The sequence below is a fragment of the Lycorma delicatula genome, chromosome 5, assembly GCF_047948215.1.
Source record: "Lycorma delicatula isolate Av1 chromosome 5, ASM4794821v1, whole genome shotgun sequence".
NCBI classification, from domain to species: domain Eukaryota; kingdom Metazoa; phylum Arthropoda; class Insecta; order Hemiptera; family Fulgoridae; genus Lycorma; species Lycorma delicatula.
This window is the reverse complement of record NC_134459.1, coordinates 92,473,397-92,499,344: the sequence shown is the minus strand read 5'-3', so window position 1 is coordinate 92,499,344 and position 25,948 is coordinate 92,473,397. Positions and strand designations below refer to the sequence as shown.

Genomic DNA, 25,948 nt, shown 5'->3' with positions numbered 1-25,948 from the left:
GATCTTAAATTTTAGCATCCCTTGAAGTTTTTGGAGTTCCTAAAACTTAGGAAGAAGAACAAGGCGGAAAATATTAGTACCAAACTGAAAGTCAATTATGTGTATGGTTTATCCTATGTAACTTCAAAGTACATAAAAATCTATGGATGCTACTTTATTAGCGTGAGGATGAGTTCTCGCGGGTTATTTAAGATTTGACAGTGATATTAACTTTATTCAGACATTCTGAAAAAGCCGATATTGATATCGAAATTCAATATTCCTCAAACTATAAAACTTTATTAAATCTAAAAATAGATCATTCCATTTAATTTTAGAATCATAATTTTTCTTTACATAAACTACAATAAAAATACAAATTAATATATTATAGACAATGATATTAAATTTAATAAATCATATAATTAATTACTTTCTGAAGAAGTCGATATTGACATAGACAACGATCAATCGATTAGACGACGGTATTAAATTTAGTAAAATTAGTTCTAGGTTATTTATTTATGATCTTTTTTATAATTTATATAGTAATGTGGTAGATGAAGTTTAAACTGGGGGTCATAAAAAATTCACAAATAAAATTTTTTAATTGGTTCAGTAGTCTTATTATCAGGTTACCAGAAAAAACAAAAAGATGTCTCTTTATGTGGTACTGAGATGAGAAATCTACCTATGCTTGGTAAAATAACTTCAAAATATGGTGATTAGATACGTTTTAATTAAGAAAATGTAACTCCTTGTAGTGCAGGAGTATTTTACGACAGTGAAACAAAGGTTTCTCATTACTGGGAACTGTTTGCTACCATGCAACAGGAACTTCTCTGCTATCGTAAAAAGGGAAAAATTTGCATTTATATATAAAACTTAATTTTAGGTAGAACTGATTGCCAACACTAGTTCTCGCTTTCTATTTATTGAAACATCAGTAAATAGAGTAAAATTAAAAAAAAAAAAATATTGTATTTAGCTACAAATTACAGGTGATGATCCATGAACTTTTCGTAGAAAAAATTCCTTAACGTTATCAAATCTTAGTTATCCAGTCGCAAGGCAAAGAAATTGCAAGGTATTGGACAGTGAACATATCTCCTGTGAATATAAGTACCTTACAAGCAATAAAACTGGCAAAGAAAAACAACCGTATTGATATGTACCAGTATATTCTAATACTCGTATTTCTACCAAAATCTATCAAAAGTAAGTAAAGCGTATATCACGATATAAAGAAACAAAATTTTTATTAAATTTTTCATATAGTTTGTAGAAAAGTTTTTTTAGAACTGTTTACGAATGTATTATATTTGTAATCCATGGTTTCTTTTTTTTAGTTTTTTAAACCTTTAAGTGAAGGAAATCTAAGTATTGTTGTATTAAATGATTTTATTAATTTAATGCATAAAAATTTATACAATAATTGGGATAAAGATAAAATTTTTTTGATTTGATTTTAAAAATAGTTTTTGGCTATCTGGATTACACTAATAAATAAATTGGACCTTCATAGTTTTAAAGTTGAATTGCGATGGAAAATTATAATCTAATCTTACTTAATTTTACTTGGTTATCTTAAATTCCAATTCTGAGTTTTCAATAATACCTTGTGGCATTTATGATAAATTAACAATTTTTTTTAATGATTATTAGAAGAAGCATTCTTCAATTTATTTTTGGTCTCTTCTATTTTTAAATTTCATTAATGAACATCTTCTCAGTATCAGACGAGTAAAATCAAATACTTTCCAATAGTATTCTAACTTTATATTAGTGACAAACAATTATGTAATTTATGTATGTATAATGAGTGAGAAGGTTTTCTGGAATGATGTATGATGGTTCAACGTTAATATATTTGAGACAAATACTCCAAAACAAATTTAATTTTATTTTTATCATCCATAATAAAACTACTTGTTCAGCTTTTAAATATTATTGATTAATATAAAATATAATTCAAAATAATTTTATTTGAATTATACTTATCCTATTAATTAATTAGTTAATCATTAAGAGCAATTAAGTTATATCATCATATTCAATGGTAAACCAATTGATATAGGATATTTTTTTAATTATCTTATTTTAAGTAGGTTATAATATATTAATTAGATAAAATGTAAGTTTTATGGAACTTCTTATTTTTACAGAATTTACTATCAATTCATAAAAACGTTATTCCTTGAAACGGCTTACACGGTAAAAGCAATTGATATCCTGACATAGTAAAAATAGGTCAGAATGTTAAATGTTTTTTTTTTTAGAGGTTTAAGCAAACGTATGTATCACAACACAAGGGTTTTTTTTTAACTTCTAAAATTTTTTTTATTTTTTAAGTAGGTATCCAAAATTGAAGCCGATAGATTTAGCCATTTACCTGGACATTTGACTGTTATTTAATGCTAAGTATTCAACGATAATTTAAAAGACCACGTATAAAAATTTCTTTGAAACATAAATATATTTTACAATTGTACTTCAACAATTGTTTTATTTTATACATGTTTTTAATATATAAAAAAATGATGCATGAAACAATTTGAAATAAAATTAAAAAATAAATAAGTATACATTATTTAATACACTTCATTTATGTGACTGGAATTCAAAGGAGATCACGCAACAATTAAATTGATGTAAAATAAATTGCTTAATAAACCTAGTTCCTATCTGTTTTAAGTCATTAAATCTGAAACAATTACATTAAATTAATGTATGTCAATACATTAGATTTATGAATTGTTTATAACAAGTTGATCATACCAATAACACAATTACTGTTTGTTTAGAATATATTTACGTATCTAATATAAAAAGACAAGTGTTTATAAAATCTATAAACTGTAGCTGAATGCAATAAAATGAATGAAAATATTATATACATATTAAGATATTCGCCTCAAACAACAAACAAAAAATTGTGAAAATAACTAATGAATTTTATTTGGCGGGGTGGGGGAGGCGAAAAACTTTTCACGTTATCATTGCCCGAAAAAAATATATAAAAAAACTAAAACTAGATTAAAACACCCGGATGTGATTTTGTATAGTAAACATATAAATATTTAAAAGAAACAATTAAAAAATAATTAAAAACTAAGCAACAGTAATATAAAAACACAGAATATTTGGGAAAGAGTCCATGACTAACTAAAAAAAACAAAATTAACATCCAGCATACGCCATATGATATACACAGACGATAAGGACCGTATAAATAATCACATTTTTTGAATCAAAATGCCCATCCTTTATAAACCGCGAGACATTCGATAACATCATTGCATTGTTCCCCAAATACTTCGCATATCGCCCCTAGTTTAAACTTGCGACGCAATGCCACATAACAGATACAATACACATGGATGTGGTGCACTGTTTGTTGGCAATCGCAGCGAGCACAAACGGGTGCATATGTTTGCGTCATCAGATATCCATAGTCATAGTGTGCTCTATTCGCAAACGGCAAATAATAACCTCCTCTCGACAATTATTTCTGCATGAGAAGCTCCACGGTGACTCAGTTTTCTTAATTGGACGAAATTTATTACAAGTACTAGCATCCCATTCACTTTGCCACTCATTATAAACTACCCTTTTCAGAAAACAGACAAGCTCGTTCGAAACAACAGGATTGGTGAAAGGAAGCTGGAAACAACTACAGCGCGCTCATTGCCTGAAATTCCAATATAGCTGGGGATCCAGAAGAAACTCACAGGTGAATTATGTTGTGAAATAACACACTGAATCTGACAGACAATAGGGTGTCTGGAATACATCTCACTAATCGCCCCTGTAAGGCACTCATGAAATCTGAGCAGGCAAAGTACACGTCGAAATGTTGGGCTAATAATAAGGCCTTATTAAGGCCTATTTAAGATCTAATTAATAGCACACTGTTTCGCAACAAAAGTACTAACGATGCTGGGAAGGCCAAACATGAATGTTCTGTTGCCAATCACAAAAGCACGACCAACAGAATTAACATTTTTAGAGCCATCCGTGCAAACTATAGCATCAGGATTCACGCTTCTTATAAGATTATGGAATTTTTCTCGTAATTTAATCAGATTTGTGTTCTTCTTTTCATAGGGACGAAAATCAAAGCAGTAATTTACTAGAGAAGGCCGTCAAGGGTGGTGGTAACATGGACCAACAGTAAGGATGGGGGATAATTTACCTTTAGTGCTAAGAAAAGGCGCTGAGCTCTGATGCCTAATGGAGCAGTAGATGATGGCCGTTCTTCATATCGATTAACATGCTGGTTAGATAATACCGCATCAAAGGTTGGATGATTTGGTTGCGCATTAATTCGAGCCAATAGGAGCATATTATTTGTTTTCATCTATTCCAAAGATATGGCTCACCATTGTCCACGTGCAGACTTACCACGGGGCTTGAGCGAAACACATCTGAAGCAAGACGGATAAATGAATGATGGACTGCACCAAGCATCTTTAAACCGGTGGCCCGTGCCGACGAATAAGCCACGCAGCAGTAGTCTAACGGGAATGGACCAGAGCTCGGTAGAAACGCAATATGTATATACGATCGGCACCCCAACGAGTATTAGATAGAACTCTCAGCATATCTAACATTTTTAGACATTTTATCTTAAGCTCCTTTAAATATGTTACTCAAGTCAGTCGTTGGTCAAATCACAATCCTAGAAATCTTACCTCCGTGCAGTATATGTTGTGTTTTGACGCAACCTCTCATCTTTAGCTAACGTTCAATATGCTACGTAAATTAAAAAAAAATCATCTACAAACAAAGCACACATAGTGGATTTTTGCACGCAGTTTGTTATACTATTTATGGCTACGGCAAACTAAGCAACATTTAGGACAATTCCTTGTAGTACTTCGATTTCTAGTATGAAACTTTCGGATTTCGTCGTTCCAACTCAAACTCGAAAGAACCGATTATTGAGAAAAGCTCTGATGAATGCAAGGAGATTCCCTTGTATACTCCATTCATGAACTATATTTAGGACTCCTCTTCTCCATTCCGTGTCTTACGCGTTTTGCAAATCGAAAAATACCGTAATGAGAGGTAAAAAGGCGTTTAGATTAATAGCTTCCAGGGTAACTACGTGATGAAGACATTCGTATGAATGTTTACCTACATAGCAATTAAGCATGGATCATAGGGGCAGAAGGTTAAAAAAAATAAATATATTTGAGAAGTGGTACTATCGACAGATGTTGACTATTACATGGAAGGAGAAAACCTTTGAGGAAGTGTTACGAAAGATTGATGAGGTGTCATATTTACGAAGCTTATTAAAGAAACGGCCGGACACTTGGATGGGGCATGTACTACTGCATAATAGTTTTTACACACCATAATAGAGGGCACATTTGAAGGAAACAATGTAAGAGATAGACCAAGACTAGGGTACATTGAAAAACCCGTACAGGATGTTGGATGTAAAAAATATATGGAAACAGAGAGATCAGCACCAGATGGAAATGCCTGGAAAAAGAAGACTGCTGAAAACCAATCCTAGGATTGATTACAATAAGAAGAGAAGAGAAGATTGTATATTACAGAAAAAAAATTACAGTTTATTATTAATATAAAATGTATGGAACAACAAATAGTTTGTCAAAGAGGTAATACGAATTAAATTACTAAAAGGTAATACAAAGAAGTAAATTACTAATCTATTAACTAAGAATGTAACATCTTCAAATTTACAACGTAAAAGCAAAATTTGTTTAAATTTTTCCGGTAATCGCAATAAATCGTATCTGTTCAGTTTGTCAACACGTCACAATTTTGACGTATTGATTTCACACAAAATTATTCAGATGGTCTCTATGTCATTGCTCGCATTTTTAGCGAATGGATTAATTATTTCCTTCATTGTAACAACCCAAATATCGTTTTATATAAATAAACTTTTATCCTTAGAAGTATTTTTTTAAACAGTAACGTTCCAGAATTTTAATATTACAGTGACTCGATTTACCCAAAAGTTTAACACCATATGTTTAGACCAGTTTCATTGGCTCCATACGGCCATCTTAAATTCACTTGAGATTTGAGATCGTTTCTCAAACATCTATTAAATACTTCTAACCGTCAAATCGAGTTTTTACTTTTTATTTTTATGTCTTTCTTCCAATGAGTCGACGATCCAGTTATACTCCGTGATTTATATAACTAATTTTTTTTTCTGAATAATTATTTATATGAATAATTTACTACATTATTCGATGATTTTTTTTTTTTTTATACAACATAATCTATTTAGTGAAAAGTACTTCACGAAAAGAAAGAAACACAATTATATTTTATTTCATTAAAAAAGAGAAACACTTAAAATGAGAAAATGTAAAAAGAAATAATACGAGTTAGATATGAAAACGCTTGATGAATAGCGACAGAAAAAAGGAAGGAAATTACAAAAAAAAGATAAAAAAGAAAAGGAAATAAAGAACTAAAATTTACAGTGATGAAGTGAGTATGAACTTAGATATTATACTAAAGAGAAATTGATCTACAATTTAAGCAATTTAAATGTATAGCATATAGTATCATCAGTTTAAATGTATCATACATATATTGTATATATTGATATGTATATTTTGTTGTGAGTATGTATATATATATATATATATATATATATATACAAAACATGTCGAGTAATTAATAATCTGCGTTTAGCAAAAGCTAATGAAAATAAATTTATGAAAATTTGTCTACACGATTTTCTTACGGTGTAAGTACATACTACGTAAAACATTTTCTGAAATTTTAATTTAAAGAGTTAAGATTTCACAGTAACAGTGAAAATTTTATTTTTTTAATTTCTCGGTAAAAATGAAGATATCAACTTCAATTTTGTTGTATGTATAATCTTCATGTGAATATCGAAAAAGCAGTTTCTAGATTATTCGAAATTCGACCTTGAAAAGGGTGAAGAAAGGTAAAAATATTTAAACAGCGATTGTAAATTTTCCTTATTTACGACTACACTAAACGAGATATTCACTAAATAGGGGCTTGTAAATACATTTGAGATAAATATATAAATATCATTTTCGGGTTTTTACGAATTACGATTTTTTTTAAGGGGTGCGAGGGTATACGGCTTGGCGGCTCAACCAACACAGTCATTACCATTGTTACTGTATAAGCGACGCGACTGGCTGCACATGCCTCCGGATACTTGATTAAAAAGCAAAATAAAAAAAATTAAAAGACTAAAATAAAAATTAGAAGCGAACTACGGTCATCTCCTAGTGGTACTTGTCGTGTAACGCTAAAAAACTGGGCACATTCATTTTTATCCGTAGGATGGACGGATAACCAGCTATAACTACTATTTTTAAGGTGAAGGCCGACTATTTCGAAACCGGTTTTCTTCAAATTACTCAAAGTTTCAGGTCATGTATTGACAAACTGTTGCTCTAAAGAAACTACAATGCACTGATAATTTTTTTTTTTAATTGAACAGGCTTTAACTTTTATGTATCATTATAATTTTCAAAGCATGAGTTTAATAAACACAGCGGGATCCAAAGGGCAGAAGGCTCTTCCCCTTGGCACTTCGCTCATTTGGCACTGGCTCACTTCGCTCGGAACGTATTCATAGCGGGAGTTTATTTTCTCCCTACTAATTGCAGAACCTTGGCAAATGTCCCTTACTGCAGTGTCTTTCTATTTTATCTAGCGGGTTATCATCTCTTTGTGGTGGTTATAGATTTTATTTGTTTTATTTTATTTATCGACGGATTTCGTGTTTGCGTTCCGGTCCAACTTCGCTCGGTTGAATAGCCCTTGATCACGACGGGAAACGCAAGAAACCAAACAGCGCGGTGAAGCCGTGATGGGTATGCTAGAAATGCATCAAAATAATTAATTAATTAATTTACTGCACAAAACTTTGCATAGAATATTTAAATGTTAATCGAGATTTGTTACCTTATACAATTATTCCCATTGTTAGAGATGGTGCGTGTCTTTTTCAAACAATTTCTCATCTCTCATGTTATACACAGCTATCGATGACCAAATGCGGGAAATAACTGTGTCACATGTGGTTGAGAATTGGGAGGAATTCTCAACTATAACGGAAAAAATTGGGGTCACAACAACTCAAGCTACATGAATATTTCGTTAAAATAATTGGGTAAATGATTTGATTAAATAATTTTTAATTATAAAAAAATAAATAAGTTTGTTATTAAAAAAATATTGCAGATGAAGCCGCATTAAAATCACGACGGGAAAACGCTAGTTTATATATAAAACAACATGTCGTAAGTGATTCATAATCAGCGTCCAACAAAAGCTGCTGAACATAAATTGATGAAATACGTAAACACGATCGTCTTAGGGTGTAAATGGATACTAAGAAAGAATTTTTTTAATTTTGAATTTAAAGAGTAAAATAGAATAACAGTGAAACTTATTAGTTTTAATTTCTCGGTAAAAAATGAAGATATCAGCTTGATTTTTGTTGTGTGTAATCTTCATGTGAATATCGGAAAAGAAATTTCTAGATTTTTGGAAATTCGACCTTGAAAGGAGTGAAGAAAGGTAAAAAATACTTGAACAATGGTTGCAAATTTTCCCCATTTACGATTGCACTAATACCAGATATTCACTAGATTGGGCCTTGCAAATACTCTTGAGATAAATATCTAAAAATCATTTTCGGGTTTTTTTCAAATTTCGATTTTTTAAGGGGTGCGCTGGTGTACGACGCGGCCGCTCAACCAACACAACCACTGTCTCTGTTATTGTGTGTGCGATGCGACTGGCTGCACCTACCTCTGGTTATAAATAAATAAAAATTGATCGCGACAGGAAAAGCAAGTAACCATATAGCGCGGGCAAAGCCGCAACGGGGATGATAGTGTATGCGCGTGTGTGTGTGTGTGTGTGTGTGTGTGTGTGTGTGTGTGTATATATAAAGGAAATACACCAGAAAAAAGATGAGCTGTTGATTTTACGCTTGTGTCAGATTATTATTAGACAGACGAATTTGGGTCAAACCAAAAGGAAAGATAAGTTGTAAAAATATGAAAACTATATAAAAAAAATTTTAGTAAAAAAAAAATAACCAAGTGGAACGTAAAATTGATAAAAATATTTAATTGTATAAATAATAAATTGAGGGTATTTAAAAAAGTTACCCTAATAAAAAAGAATTGATTGAAAGAAACAAGAAATAACCCCAATAGTTTAACTAATAAGTTACAATAAAATATTCAAACTAGACAACACACTTTGACTTTTTTTTTCTAACAATTATGACCCCAACAAAAAGTAATTATTTAAAGAAATAACCCAGACAAGAAAAACTTCATTGAAAAGTAAAAAAAAAAGAAAAATGTTTAATTTATTTAAAATTCAATATAAAGTCGACATGAAAAAAAAATTCAACAATTCACTAATCTTAATTAAATTAGCGTCTATTTCAAAACAACAAAATTCAAAAATATATTACTTGGTCTTTTTAATTATTTATTTATTATTCTTTTTAAATTAATTTTTACTTTCCTGGCATTATATCTCTAAAGCTATGCTGCAACAAGTTAAGTATGGTAATCAGGCTAAAAATGGAATATATTTTTATTTTCATTTCTCGACACTACATGACCCAGGAACACGAAAAAACAAAAAATGTGGAGGGTAATGTACGTACGTATATACGTGTGTTGGTGTGTTTGAAACTTAATAACGTTTGACTGGATATAACGATTTTGATGAAATTCGGCACAGACTCTTGTGTATGGGGAAATGTTTTGGTAAAAATTTGGGATCAATATCTCCAGGGAGTGGGGTAGATATTTTTGGGGTTATTTTTCTCAATACTTTTCAAACATAACCAACCCCTCTTTATACTAAGATCAGTACGAATGTGCATGCTTATCTTACCATTTAAAAAAAAAATTTTCCCAAAATTTCCCCTTTCCCAAAAATCGAATAACGGGGTCTTTGTATTTATTACATATGTTTTAACCGAGTTTAGTTTTATGTCTTCCTAGGCATAGTAGTAGTGCAGGTGACCCAAACAAATATTTTGGTGATAGGGAGGGGAGCCCATCCAAATTTAAAAATATGTTTTTTTTTGTTATTTACTTAAATTTTTTACAATAATATGACAATAAAATTTCATCGTAATTCATCCCACCCCGAAAAAATAAATTTCTGATAAATTTTTATTGGTTGTACATTTTTCAGTGAAACTTTTTTTAATTTATTCCATTTAATCCTAGTAAAGTTTAAAAATCAAAATATTTTCTTGGTAGGTAGAGGTGGGATCAATTTTACAATAAAACTTCATCATAAATTATCTCCAATCCCAAAAAAAGTATCTTAGGTAACGTTTTTCATTTTCATTATATTTCCACTATATAAGAATAAATAAACAATGCCAGGTAAATATTACAACTTTTTTTAAAAGTATAATTAAAAATATGTCAGTCTTATTTTTATTGAAAACAGGCTTAGGGCTTCAATAAATGCTACCTATACATTTATAAAGAAATGTTATAACATTATTAAAGCTAACATAATAAAAGTCATAACATTATAAATGTATAACGTTTAATTTAGGCTTAATAAATTATGCCTATTAAATATTAATTAGGATATTCATTAAAACAGAATATTCCCGTTAATGTGGTGTTTTTATTTCTAATCGGAAAATTCGATAAAACGATATTTAATGTTAGAAAATGACAAAAACAAATAATTTTTTATTCATCATAAATTTCGAATTAAAACGGTTAATTTTACTAAGGTTAGAGTTATATATATTTAAGTTCTATAAAATCTTTTTATTGATATTTGGTTACTGGATAACTTGAATTAAATAACATTATATTCCAGTAATCAAATAAGATTTAATTGAATTAAATAAGAATTAAATATTTCATACATAATAACCTGTATATTTTTATTCTTAGTTAAACAACGCTTGCTTTTCTATAAGTAAGAAAGTCATAAAAAGAGAAATATTTAAATCAAGTCAGAAGTTAAATACTCCTTTCTATTAAGTCACTTATAGTCCAGTATTTAACTGCCAATTCACCGAGACTATGTGAATGAATGAGAGTTGTATGATAATCCAGAAATATCCAAAATATTAGTCGAGAACTGTTAAAAGTTTTCCAGATCAGGATGTGTTCAAATTTATAACGCATGTAAATTTTTGTTAGGTTAAATATCCTTAATGGTTAATTTTTATTTTCAGTGTTAAGGTTTTTTAATTTAATTTTTTAATTTAAGTTATATTTTTTAGAACCAAAAAATGTTGTGCCAGCATTTGCGGTTATTCCTCAGGTTCAAGTTAATTTTTTTAGAATTTAGTCTTATTTGGTTTTAATATTTTGTATTTAGGTGAAATTTATATAATAATTTTTTTTTTCTATGTAAATTTGAATTTAAACCAGGATTAGATACCCTTTTATTCTTAATTAGTAATTTATTTCTAAGGTACTATATTTTTTATAATTGAAATTTAATAGATCTGGCGGTTTTTAAATCTTTTTAGAGGAACCTGTAATTTAAATGATATTCCACGATTTTTTGTACCTTTTTTTTTTCTTGTATATCTCTGTCGTTGAGTGTAATGAAAATTTATTTTCTTTTTCTTTTTAAAGATTTATGTTAGGTCAAGATGCAGTTATAAGAAGGTTATTATGGGTTACATTAATTTTTGTTTTTTGATTTTTTAATTTGATTAAATTTGAATTTGGATTTAGTAATTTTTTTTAATTAATTTTTTGAATTTTGCTCTTAATTATGTACATATCGCCCGTCACTCTCATAAATTGAGATAAGTCGTAACAAAGTAGATGTACTGGAAAGTGTATCTAGAATCAGATTTCGGTTTATTCTTATTTACAATAAGATTTTTTACTGTTCAATTCAGTTGAGTCTGATAGGTTTTTTTTTTTTTTTTTTTTTTTAAATTTTTTTTGTGTTTTTCTTTTTTTTATTTGATTTTTTTTTTTTAATTTAGTTAATTGTACAGTATTGGATAAATAAATTTTATTTTAGAATAATAATTTTTTTTAGTACCTTTTGTATCAGGGTTAATTAATTTTTTTAATTTATTTTTTTTCCCCGAATGGTGAAGATCTATCTTAATCTGTATTTTATTGTAGAATAATTATTTATAAGTTTGGGATTGTAGAAGTTTGGTATTTTATTGTAGAATAATTATTTATAAGTTTGGGATTGTTTCGATATGAAATTCATTTCTTTTTATATCTGGTTATCTGGTAAATTGATTTAATCGAGAATTTCTTTTTGTTAATTTTATTATTTTTTTTCATTTTGAAATTTTATATTAAGGTGGATAAGCTCTTTTTTTTATATAATTTATTTTTTTTCTTTTTCTTGTTGGATTAGAATCTTTCATCATTTAAAGTTCGTTGTAGATTAAATTTAATTTTTTTTTTATATTTATTTTTTTACTGGATTTTAATTAATTTTTTTATTTTTAATTATGATTAAATTAGTAGATTTAAAAATTTTATTTATGAATTAGGCAAAAAATAATTTCGCCTGTTTATCAAAAACATGTCCTTTTGTGATTTATTTAAGGTTTGGCCTGCTCAATGATTTAAATAGCCGCAGTATTTTGACTGTGCTAAGGTAGCATAATAATTAGTCTTTTAATTGAGGTCTGGAATGAAGGGTTTGACGAAAATTATACTTTATTTTTAAAATTTAATTTGAATTTTATTTTTAAGTTAAAAAGCTTACATTTAGGAGAGGGACGACAAGACCCTATAGATCTTTATTTTGTTTTTAATTTTTTTTTTTAGTTTATTTTTTAAATTTTTATGAATTAAATTTTGTTGGGGTGACAAATAAAATTTAAATCTTTATTTTTTTTTTACATTTTTTTATGTAGATTTGATCCTTTATTTTGATTAAAAGATTAAGATACCTTAGGGATAACAGCGTTATAAATCTGGAGAGTTCCTATTGATAGATTTGTTTGCGACCTCGATGTTGGATTAAAAGTTTCTGTGGGGTAGGTTTTACAGTTTTAGGTCTGTTCGACCTTTAAAATTTTACATGATCTGAGTTCAAGCCGGCGTGAGCCAGGTTGGTTTCTATCTTCTTTAAATTTATTCTAATTGGTACGAAAGGATTTTTGGTAACATAATAATTTATTTACTAATTTGGCAGATTTAAGTGCTTTAAATTTCGAATTTAATAATGTATTTTTACAGTTAGTAAATGTTTATTCTTAGTTCTTTTTTTTTATTTATTTTGATTCTTTTGGGTGTTGCTTTTTTTACTTTATTTGAACGCAGGATTTTAGGTTACACTCAATTTCGTAAGGGTCCTAATAAGGTTGGTCTATTTGGTTTATTACAGCCCTTTAGCCCTTTAGAGATGCTTTAAAGTTATTTAGAAGGGAATTTTATTTTCTTGTTTTTGGAAATTATTTAATTTATTTTTTGTACCTATTCTGGGTCTTTCTGTTTCTTTGATTTTTTGATTAATATTTCCTTTTAGTTTTAATTTTGTTGGATTTTCTTATTGTCTTTTTTTTTTTGTTGCAATTATTATTTAAGAACTAAAAACAATTAATGATTGGAAAGTAGAAGTGAAACAGACTGCATTAAAAGTGAAATAATTTTAATTTTAATAAGATTCGATCCATCGATCCTCATCATGAAAACGTAAACATATAACCGTTTTATTATTCTAAAAATTCAAGTTGTGGGTTTTTACTTATGTAAAAAATAAATGTATTTCTTCGTTTTTTATCTTTTATAAAAAGCAATATAATTTGATTAAATAATGTTAGGTCTCGTCCATTAGTACTAACAGCAATTGATTAAGAATTGAATAAGTAAAAAATTAAACAAAAATAGATACTTACAACTAGATGACAATCCTTAAATTTTTCTCCACTAGGAGCGCTACTGATAAGAAATAATACTGGAGATGCAACTAAAAGTGACATGACCAGTAGCATTGCAGCAGTTAACGAAGCTTTATGTACGCTATTATTTCCACGCAACCAGGCACATGGTAAACAACATAACCAGCTTCCAGCTTCTGGGAAAACCCCAGCTCCACCGCCACCAGCTGTTTCTACTTCAACTCCTTCGGGATGGTGATGATGATGATGATGATGAAACGAGTGATGATGTTTCTGATGCTGCTGCGATTGATTCGGTTGTTGTGACTGTTGTGTCTGTTGTTGTTGTTGGGATGCTGTTGGATTGCTGTTCTGTTGTGGTTGTGTTTGAGATTGAAACGATTGTTGCTTCTGCAAACGTTTCTGACCGCTTTCTTCCATAACGGCAAAAAACTGAAAGGAAAACATAGAATTAATAAGAATTATTATATGTTAAAGAAAAAATTATGAAATTTTTCCTAGTCGTTGAAAACATTATTATCCGTTAATAAGTGTAAACTGAAATCAGTTCGGTATCATCAAATTTTGAACCGACAAACGATTTTATTAAAATTTGTATTTGATTAACAAGAATCAATTCTTTTAGGTAGATTTCATAAAAAATTTACCTATTGTAATGGGTACCATGATTCGACTTCCAGAAAATTTCGACATATCTTCACGTTTCACATCCTCCAGACCCCAAAACCACCGTCAGTCTAAAAATTTATATTTACATATATATATATATATATATATATACACTGCGCTTTCTTGTGAACACGATAGCTGCCGTAACTTTGCGCCAATCACATTCAAATTGATACATAAAATATGACTCAAAATCTCGGTCGAGTTCGTTAATGGGAAAAATCGGATCATGGGGGTGGTGATGGGGGGTTTTTCGAAAAAAAATAAATATGGCTTTAACTTTCTTATTAAGTAAAACATCGGATTCGTTTAAAGTTCCTAATATTCTTTGGATAAGGGCCAAAGGGTGGAAAAAATGGGGTTTCAAGGACAAAAAAAATCATAGCTCCCTTAATAGGCATAGGAATCATAAGGAAATCTTGTTAAATATAGCAATAGTTTATAGTCTAATGAGAAAACTTAGTGTCCGTAAAACATGGAAAGTATTGTTTGATACGAGCTCGTACAATTCGAATTCGCCTACCCCTATTTTGCCCCGGTGAAATCTACCTCCGCCTTCCGACATGCCGAAAGGAATTTTTTATCATACAGATCCACGCCTTATAAATTGACAGAAAATACCATTTTACGCTGTTTTAGCTCTTTTGAACAATAATTTTAGCTTTGAATAACGATTTAAATACTATTTATGTAAATAATTTGTAAACTTAATAAATTATAAACTATACGGATTATAAATTATAACTTAATAATTATAAACTATACGGATAAATTATGAACTATACTTACTAAACTAAACTATGATTATAAACTATACTAATTATATATATATATATATATATTTTACATTAACTGATCGTTGAATCTCAATTTTCAGAAATTCTGAAAATTGATTGATATAATAATATTGATAAATATAAATATAATAAATAACATTAATTTAGTAATAATAATAATAATAATAATAATAATAATAATAATAATAATAATAATAATATTGTTATAATATATTAGTCCATAATTTGTTTTGGAAGATGTATCCTGTAAACCATACACTACAAAATTCATAATTAAAATTCCTACTGTAATAAGAATTTTATAATTTCTGTTTACGATTTCTGCAAAAAAGAAGAAAAGAAATTGCAGGAAACAATATTATTAAATTCTAGTAATGTAAGTAGGGCTTAAAATTTATCGCTTTCCCCGCGATAAAGTTGAAAATTATTTTTAATTTTTGCCGTCCGTAATTATTTTATTATCCAAAGAAATCTATTATTAAAAAACTCAAAAAGCAATATTTTGAGCTTTTGAAATTACCTTTTAAAAATCTTTCATTACCATTTAAAATCTTTCACCCACTTGATGAAGATTAAAAAACAGACATAAAAACCTGATAACGTATAACCTTGAGTTTAACTATAATAATTAGGGCATGACCTCTCCTGATCAAATTCTGATACACTTTTACGGATCCTTTTTGCTTAATATTTTAGTTTTGTTTTTTTATATTTAATTTAAGAAGATAATAATAAAACTACGACGTAAAAAAAAATTTTTGTTTAAAATATTTAATTTTTTTTTTTTTATTTCAGCTGATTATTACGAGTATTTAATTAACGTATCATATTGGTATCATTTATGATCCAATTAAATCTATAAATTCATTTACAGAAGTCTATAAAATAAATATATATTTTTTTAAATGTATAATTAAAAAAATATGTATATTAGTGGGTGTAAATAAAAAGGAAAAATGTACGTTATATTTATTTATTTTATATATTATATACAGAGGGAGAAAAAAGGTAGAGAAAGCTAGCTGACAATATACTGGCAACTGTTTTTAAGTACAAAAATATATTTTTTAAACAAACAATACTTCTAATCCATAGGGTTGGGGCGTTTTTTATTTTTACACCATTAATAAACGGAGGATACTTTAATGTTAGAGATATTTTTATATGAAAACGAGCCGAAGTCTTTTATTTGTTTTTTAATGTAAAATACTTTATACAATTTTTTTTTCACCGTTACACACAAAGTTATTCATCCCTGATCGAAATTGAATGCTTTATCCACTTTTTACAAATAAAAATAGAATCAAAGGAAATTATATTTAAACGAATCTGTAGCTCCTTCAATACTGTAACTACATTTTACGGCTTTTTTCTTTTTTATATAAAAATTGGAATTTTATAAAATTGTTATTTTTACTTGATATTTACTTAAAGAATATCAAATAATAATCTACCAGTACCTAATAGGAATTTTACGTAACAATATGTTAGACTTCTTTCTCTACGTTCAAAAGGTGAAACAATTTTTTTTTTTTAAAGTCATCATGCTTACGTAATTGATTGACAGATCTCAGTGATAAGAATGGTAAACAATTTTCAACTTGGACCCAATCTCATTTCCAGAAAATTTTAATTACCAACGTAAAGTTCATAAAACAGTCCAAATTAAAAAAAAATTACAAAGTATCAAATTTTACTGTAACAACCAAGAAAATAAAACAAAGAATTCGTGTAAAAAAAATAAGTGTAAAAAATGGATAAATTACAAATTAGAGAGAAGATAAAAGAAAATATCTATCTATAAAATAATCCCCAAATCTCGATTAAATTGATTACATCCCTAAGTACATGAGTTCTTTTTTTAATAAGGATTTAAAAATTTAATTATAATCGAACTAGAACGGTTCATTAGCGTTACTAAAAAAGAAGAAATAATAACCATAATCCTGCACTAATAAAACTGGAAATATGATAAAAGTTTAAAGACTATTTATTCATCTACCTACCAACTTTTATAACCAGATTGGTCGGTTATTTTATGTTACAATTTTAATGATTTAAAATTAATCTGAATTTCTTAATTAAATCTGTTATAAAAAAACAAACCATTCTCATTGCATTATCTGTGCAATTCATATCGATATTTTATAAATAAATAATTTTTCTATGATAATGACAATGTATTCGTACATGACTCGTCTACGCCTCAACATTTACAAGCAACAAGAGACCAATTGTTAAAATCGGTCTCTTATTACTTGTATCATTAACAACAAAATTAGAGTAAGTACGTCATAGTCTTTTATTTTCATTGTACAATTAAGAGTAATGTTTTTTAATTGAATAAATAATCTTGTAATTTTTTGTCTCAATGAATTGTTTTTGTTTATGGTTAAGTATGAAAAATGTTTAATAACACATTTAAAAAGCCTTTTTCTCACTGATGTTTGTAATTGTATTTATTATTAAATTTTCATTTAATTAAAGATTTTTAATTTTATTTACGAAATTTCATACAGAATTCCAGCAACTTCAGTGAATAAAAATATCAAAAATTTTACAATTTTATAGAAAAAACTACAAAAAAAAGGTGACAACGAAGTAATTATACTTCCCTGGCATTGGTTATTTATTCTTACATAGAAAAATATTACTTAATTATTTATATTATTTATAAAAACAATGACATGAAAAAGTTTAAAAAAGTTTTAAAAAATCGATATTTTTAAACTCTGATTGGCTCCCTCGTCCTCAATATTACCCTCTCAAGTTTTTTATGGGGGGGAGGCACTACTACTATGCTTAGGAAGACATAAAAATTTCGTTTAAGAATAATCCAATAAATAAAAAGACAGCTTTTTTTAGAAAAGGAGGAGACTTTGGGAGTAAATATTATTTTAATGGTAAGAAAATTTTTACACATGTTCTGAGCTTATTATAAAGTAAGGTTACATTTGAAAAGTTTGAGTAAACTGACCCCCAAAGAAACTAAACTATCTATTCTATCCCCTAGAAGTGTGAAGACATCTCCACACTTTGGAGACATCGACCCCAAACTTTTTAACAACAAATTGACCCATATGCACAAGTCTCTGTGCTAAAATCGGTTTAACCCGTTAAAAATTATTAAACTTTAAACGCTCTAACATACGTACATCGTACGTAAGTATGAATATTAACCCCCACTTTTTTTTTGTTCTTTGGTGTCCCTGGGTCATGAAACGTCGAGAAATGCTAAAAATCCCTTACTCTATTTTTTTTACTAATTAACATACTTTCCTTCTTACAGTTATAATCTCTAGATCTATGATGTCAGGAAAGTAGTATCATCCAATTTGGCGCTACCGCCATCCGACCTTAGAATTATAATAATTAATTCATTCTCTTAAAATCAACTATTTATATTAATTTCTGAAAATTAAAATTTTAAATGATTTTGATTTTTCACCTGTAACCTACATTTACAGATGTTAAAAGATTGAACCTCATTAGTTTTCTTTTCTAAAAAAAGATTAATTTAAATTACTTATATTAAATTATACAGGGAAAAGTAAAAAGCAATAAGTTTCAGTAGATGTGCTTCTTTTATTTTTTCAAATCGTAAAAAAATCTGATTAACAATGATAAAGAAAAATCAAGAAATGTATGCACTGTTTGATTAGTGAACAACATTCAAATTAAAGAATAAGGAGGCAGTAGAACTTAGGAATTTTATGAAATAATGATTCTACTCTTTTTCTGATGTTTTGTGTGAGAATGAAAGCAGTATTATACAGTCACTTTCTTTAGTAATAAAATAAAAATTTCCGTACAAAATCTTTACAAAGATTATGTCAAGCAAGAGACTTACACTTTATTTTTATCTGAAATAATTCATAATTATTAAATCTGAACATTTTGTATAGATCGCTAACGATCTTCTCTTACTTTGCTTGTTCCTGTAAATAAAATTAAAACATCTGTCACATGGTATTTGATGAGAAATGTGGTGATAATTCAGATTTAGCTATAAATTCTCTGTATCCCTAACCAGTATATAACAAATTTCAAATAAGAACACTATGCTAAAATGACTAGAGTTTTATTTCCGGTGAAGAGCGAAACGAGCGATAACCTACCCAATATAAAAATGTATGTAAGATAGCTGAAATATTTTTTACTTTTGAAAACTAATGTAAGGAATATTTTAAGGAAAATTATTCTACATAAGTATCATGAAATAAAAACCTCGTGTACTAAAATTTAAAGTAATATGAGATTGGATAAGAAATGCAGGTTAAACTCAAGAAATTATTCGTATTATGACGTTAAAATTATCCTATTTACATCTTAAAATTCATTGAGTTAGTTACTTGAATCAAATTTTTTTAGCCATTTAATCTTTAACCAGTTTTTTATACTTTTTCTCATTACTGATTTTTAACAGTTGTGTTTACTTGCATTTCCTTACTAATAAACTAACCCGATTAATTTAAACTTATTATATGATCTAATAGTAATGATTTATAAAACAGTCAAACATATAAGGTAAAATTTCATAAGAGGTTGTTTTATATCATCCGCGAAAATTCACTCAAATACACAACTTAAAATTACATTGTATGGGAAGACAAGCAAGCTTTTTAAAGCTTATTTTCCTTGTCATTCCTTGTGCCAAAAACTGTCGCGAGGAATTATGCCAAAACTAATAATTACCTGATTAAATGTCACTTTTTTGAAAAATTATGTAAGTAGCACAATAAATCCGGTAACACATTTAAAACAACATCCTACAGCTTACGTTCCCGAGATAATTACATAGGTCAAGTTACACCTCTGAATTGGATATTTTGAGAATTAAATTGAAAACAACAAACCGTTTCAAATAACAAGAATATCGATTGATATTAACACGCACAAATTGAAGTTTATTAACATTTTCAATTACATAAATATTCTAATTTTGTATATCTAAAACACGGGGGTTAAATATCAACAATGACCAAAAAAGTAGACGCTGAACAGCGAAATATCATAATAAATTTGGCTGCCGTGCCATAGTAAGCGTTGTTCGATTAGTATTTGTATGAGTTAATAAAAGTATTATTATCCATAATAACATTTGTGTAATTAATTATTTGAAACATTATACTCGTATATCACATAGCCTTATTTATAGAATTAATCAATTTTCATAAAATTAAGTATCAGTACAGTGATATATTTTTTTAACTTTTAAAGGTTTTATTTTACTTTGTTATCAAATACAGATTGATTTTACCATTAAGAATTATTGTCTGTCTACATCTTAAAAACCATTAATCATATTTACGTGAATATTTATTTGTAAAAAAACTAATGAGAAGGGATGATAAAACTATGTACGATTTTTTAAAATATGCCAGAGGCAGCGTGCCTTTCTTATTCAAAAACAATCTTTTGTCAGTTTTTCATTTATGTAATAACTAAAAAATTGTATATGAGTAATAATTAATGCGGACACAATTTGAAACAATATTTATTTTTAAAACTTTTATTAAACGCTAACTGAAATTCTAAAATTCTTATATAAATATATATATATTTTTTTTAACAAAACCAACTTCAAAAAATCTGCTCTAAAATCTAATATATCTAAAACTTAGAATTTATTACTATTTTTCCCCCTTGATATCGCCACATAAGTTTGAAGCTTGTATGTGGGATATAGAAATAAAATTTTGTAGCGTATGAAAAGTCCCATGCCTGACCGGGATTAGAACCCGAGTCCTCCGGATGAAAAGCTGAGATACAGGATGTCCCATATAAAACGCATCCCAACCTTATATTGGTAGGTATTGAAATAATAAAAAGGCATGAAAATGTAAATGTAATTTTTATTATTACCATCCATCACCTTACATTTAGAGTAAATGTTGGAAGTGGCCGCCATCTTCTTGAATACAAGCTTCAATTCTTTTTACAGCGTTTCTTGCAATCTTTTGTGTTCCTTGTTATTAACAGAACCAGTCTCTCTAAATTTTGCAACTAATTTTAATACTGATGTTTTGTTAGGAGCTGGTTTATCTGGGTACTTATGGCGAAACAAATCTTGCACTGCAACCACTGATTTCGTACCGAAGTACGACTCAACAATGAAAACACGTTCATCTAGCGAAAACACCATCTTGTCTCTAGCAATACACTGAAGTTATGATTGCATTGTTGTTACTATCGGTAGTGTTCTACTGCGTCTTCGCGATGTTCAGATGTTGGACGAGTCCATTTCAGTAACGAGTAAGGAAGTAAGCTTGAGTTTTGAAATTTCATGGATGAGTGATTGATGGGTTGCGTTTTATATGGGACACCCTGTACTATGATACCGCCACGCAGATCAGCGGAGTTTACTTAAATTTAAACTTCTGATCAGTCTGCAAAAACACTGTCTGTATAAGAAAGGCGGCTGGTAAAAAAAAGGAATGCAGAAAAATAATGTGAAGAGCCTGTTACAAGTGTTACTAAGGGTCTCTGAATTGTGGAAATATGTATTAGTTATTTAATGGGTTTTGATAAAAATAAGAAAATAAATTCAGCGAAACGACGTAACGAGAATGCTAAACGAGTATAAACTAAGAATAGTTTTTTTCTACAAAATACGAGAAAATATTCTTAGTGTGAAATTATTTATACAGTATCATTAAATTATTATACAGTATCAGAATGAGATCATTTTTTTATAACTAAGATATACAATAATCCCACTAGCCGATCAGGCTCGCTTCGCTCGCCAGAACGTCTAGCCAGGGAGCTCTGCCTCCTGGATCCTCAACGCGTTCGTATCCTCATGTTTGTGGCAATATTAAATGTTTTACAGAAATATTTTAACAAAAGAACTATTAGTGTGTAGAGAATATTTTTCTGAAGATTTCGGTGTTTTTATATTTAAAATAGGCTTAAGATATAGAATTTAATAATTTTAATAGAAATATAATGTTTAACGCTAGCCATATTGATAACAGGGAGTTGGTTTAGGGACGCCATCTAGTTCGTTTAGTATTATGTGTTCGTGTGAATTTTTGTTAGTTGCCAGTCCACCTGCTGCTATTGGCCCAGAGCGGACCGCGTGATGCGCCGGGTAGCTGCGCACAAACGACTCTCTTCTGCTAAATAAAAAATACTTTTCTTTACTGCTAAATATAATTAAATCCCTTTCTTTTATTAATGAGATTAAATAAATAAAATGAATGGAATGTATGTGGTCTGCACCAATAGCAGTAAAATAAAAATGTGAACACAAATGACAAATAAACCCACGCATTATCATTTTTTTAAAGAGTCCTAAACAATACTGATGGCAAAATAACGAAAAAATCATCAAACCATTCATGTAAGCATTATATTTTCCGTTAAAAAATGTTTCACTTCAGTTATTATGAAAAATTTTACAATGATACCGTTCCAAAGAATGTTCTTTATTGTAGTCTGTTAATTTTTTTTTCTTCATTTTTATCACTTTTTTCAAATTCAATCATAAAAAAAATGTTTAAAACTTTTTTAAAGTTTAAAAAAGTTATTTAAAAATAAAAGCTCTTGTATTTTTAAATAACTAACTTTGTTGTTAAATTGTAAGCGGTGACTCAGTTTTGGCTAGGTGAACAATTTTTTTCTTGTTTGTGACATATAAAAAAAAAATTGTGTGTAAATATTTCCTATGAAATAAAATCTTTTTCGACAACGTTTTGTTATAGATAGTAGATTATTATTTTTTTTAAGATAAAAAATTACAAACTATTTTGCAATATTTAAAAAGTTCTACATTTTAAAATTGCATAAATGCGCGTCAAAAATACAGAAAGGGCATAATAACTGCGTTTATATTAATATTTACGATTAATTATGTGTAGAACATTGTTAATCATATAAATACATAACTTCATTTTTTTTTTAAGTAGTGATTTTGTACATATTTGAAACGTGTGCCAAAAAGATGAAAGAAGAGCGTGTTTTAAGGGATTTGAAATGTGCTTGTAGAGACAAATTAAAACTATGAAATTGATAGAAAGAAAGAGGATAGAAAATTTGAAGAGAGTGAAGGTGGAAAGGAACATTATAAGGATTGTAAGGAAAAAGGATAAAATCTTGGTCCTGTCACATATTACGTAAAAGTTGTCTGCAGACGAAGGAAAAATGAAAACCAAGAGAGATAAGGGTTTGAGAATGATAACATACGTCAATGTAGGAAGAAGTTATAAAAAATGAAGGAAAATGCTCATAACTGAAAAATTATGGATTTCCACTTGACATCTGTCAGAAGATATTCACTGAAGAGAGAAAGAGAAAAAGAGAGAGAGAACTACATAACGCAAAATATTAATTAAACGGTTTGTGGTATATAAAGAATTCGATGTCAATAATTTCCCTGCAGCAATATATTTTCCCCTCGAAGGATAGAATGTGGAAAGATATTTAATAATTATTCTACCTATTAAACATGTACAAGATCCTTTGCCTAATATCTCTAACTAAATAACAAGCCGCGAGGTCTGAAAGTTGTATGTTTCTATAAAAGAATCTACGAGTACTTGGGAATTACCATGAACACAATCTAAGCTTAAAAATCAATAACGAAAAGAAAAGGAAGTAATCAAGTGTAATAAAATCGAAACTAATGATAGGATTACGTGATTTAGAGTTTTTAGATTATAAAACATCAGAGATTGTGTAATGGTAATGCAATTTAACTTCCAATCTTAGTAGTATGGTAGGAAAAGAAAAACAAATTACAGTGATTATTTTTTTTGTAAAGATTTATTCCAATATAAACATATGCTAGTATAGGACTGATTTCAAAATGAAATTTTTGGGCATATTTATTTTTAGTAGTGCAATTTAATAGTTAAAAGTGAACATCAGAAGTAAAATCAAAGCTACTAACAAAACAGTGTCCTCCAAAGTTTCTGAAAATTTAACCCATATCTACGTGGTAATGTCGAAAATGATTAATACTGTTATCAACCTTAATTCTTTTTTATTTATTTATTTATTTCCTTATCAAAACAAAAATAAATAACAAAAATGGTTTTCTGAATAATTTATTAAACAAATAAAAATGTATAATTTCTATTTGATATAATTAATTAATAATAAAATTTAAATGTTCTTTTTTGTGTGTTTTTGGTGGGCGAAAAACGCTTTGGCGTTATCATCGCCCGTAATAAAATATGATAAAAAAACTGCCTTAAAAACTAAAAAATTAAAAACTTACAACTAAAGTGTTTTTAAAAACACTTAAAATTAAGTCACAGCCGTAAAATATAAAATTGAAAATAATCTTAAAACTAAAAACGTAAAATTTAACTAAAATAAAAAAAGTTTTAAAAAAAATTCAAGAGGGGGTAAACAGTTCCTTTTCGGATAAGGGGAAGACTAGAAAATTAAGATAAAAACCTAATCTTAATTAAAAACTAAAATATTAAAAAGCTAAAACTTAACAATTAATAACATAAAATATCACTAAAAAACTTAAAACTAATATTACTAAAAAATAAATAAAACTACTATCACAGGTAAGAAACTTAAAAAGAAAAACAACTATGTATATACACAAAAACCAAATAAAAATGAATAAAATATAACGAGCTCCTAGAGGAGTCTAAAAAGCTCCTTCTCGGACAACAAAAGAAAATAAAAATTTAAAATCAAACACATTACAGTAAAAAAACACATACCACTATTAAAAGGTATGTAAAATACATACATCTAAGATATAAAAAGACCCGGTCCAAAACTTCCTTATCATTGCCCAGGATTTGACGAATGTTCCTGGGGAATTTAAATTTACGACGCAATGCCGCATAACAAATGCAATCCACAAGAATGTGGCGCACAGTCAACTGGAAGTTGCATCGTACGCATGTTGGTGCATTTACTTTTGAAATTAGACATTAGTGTGTGACTCTAGTATGGCCTAACCGCAATCGGCAAAGGACTACTTCCTCTCGATGGAGTTTTCTAAAAGACGACTCCCATGGCAACACAGTGTTTTTAATGTATCGGAGTTTATTATCCACTGTGGCAGTCCAGTCACCTTGCCACTTTTTTCGAAGAGCGTGTTTTACATAACTGCTAAAATCGCATGCAGTAACACGATTGGTGAAAGAAGGTTGACTACATGTGTCCCTAGAGCAGAATCTGCGCGTTCATTGCCCACAATTTCTACATGGCTAGGGATCCAGCAGAAGTTCACTTCTGTCTTCCGACGGTTCAATTGCGTTTTAAATTTCGAGAACAAACGGATATCTAAAATAAAAATTTTCCAAAGCTTGGAGTGCACTAAACGAGTCGCTACAATTGAGGATATGACGATATTTTGGGTTAACGATATTTAAAGCATTATTGATGGCGTACAGTTCTGCAGTAAATATACTTGTAACCTTAGGTAGACCAAACATATAGATTCTGCTATTAACAATAAATGCGCTTCCAACGGTATTATTCTGTTTCGATCCATCTGTGTATACTATTGCGTCTGGGTTTATTCTGGCAAGGATATGGTGAAACGTTTGCTGAAATACGATAGAAGGTGTTGATTGTTTCTTGTATATGGTGAGATCAAAAATAAAATTTATAAGGTTGATTCTCCACGGCGGATACG

At 28.6% G+C, this 25,948-nt stretch overlaps 1 protein-coding gene across 2 annotated transcripts in view; it reads right to left on the bottom strand.

Moving 5' to 3' along the window:
- Positions 1-25,948, bottom strand: part of Nepl16 (Neprilysin-like 16) — a 290,999-nt gene that overhangs the window by 190,969 nt on the left and 74,082 nt on the right. For both annotated transcript variants that reach the window (XM_075365303.1, XM_075365302.1), the window contains exon 2: positions 13,868-14,302. In XM_075365303.1, the coding sequence (XP_075221418.1) occupies positions 13,868-14,290 (423 nt within the window). In that variant the 5' untranslated portion in view covers positions 14,291-14,302. The remainder of the gene's footprint in view (positions 1-13,867; positions 14,303-25,948) is intronic.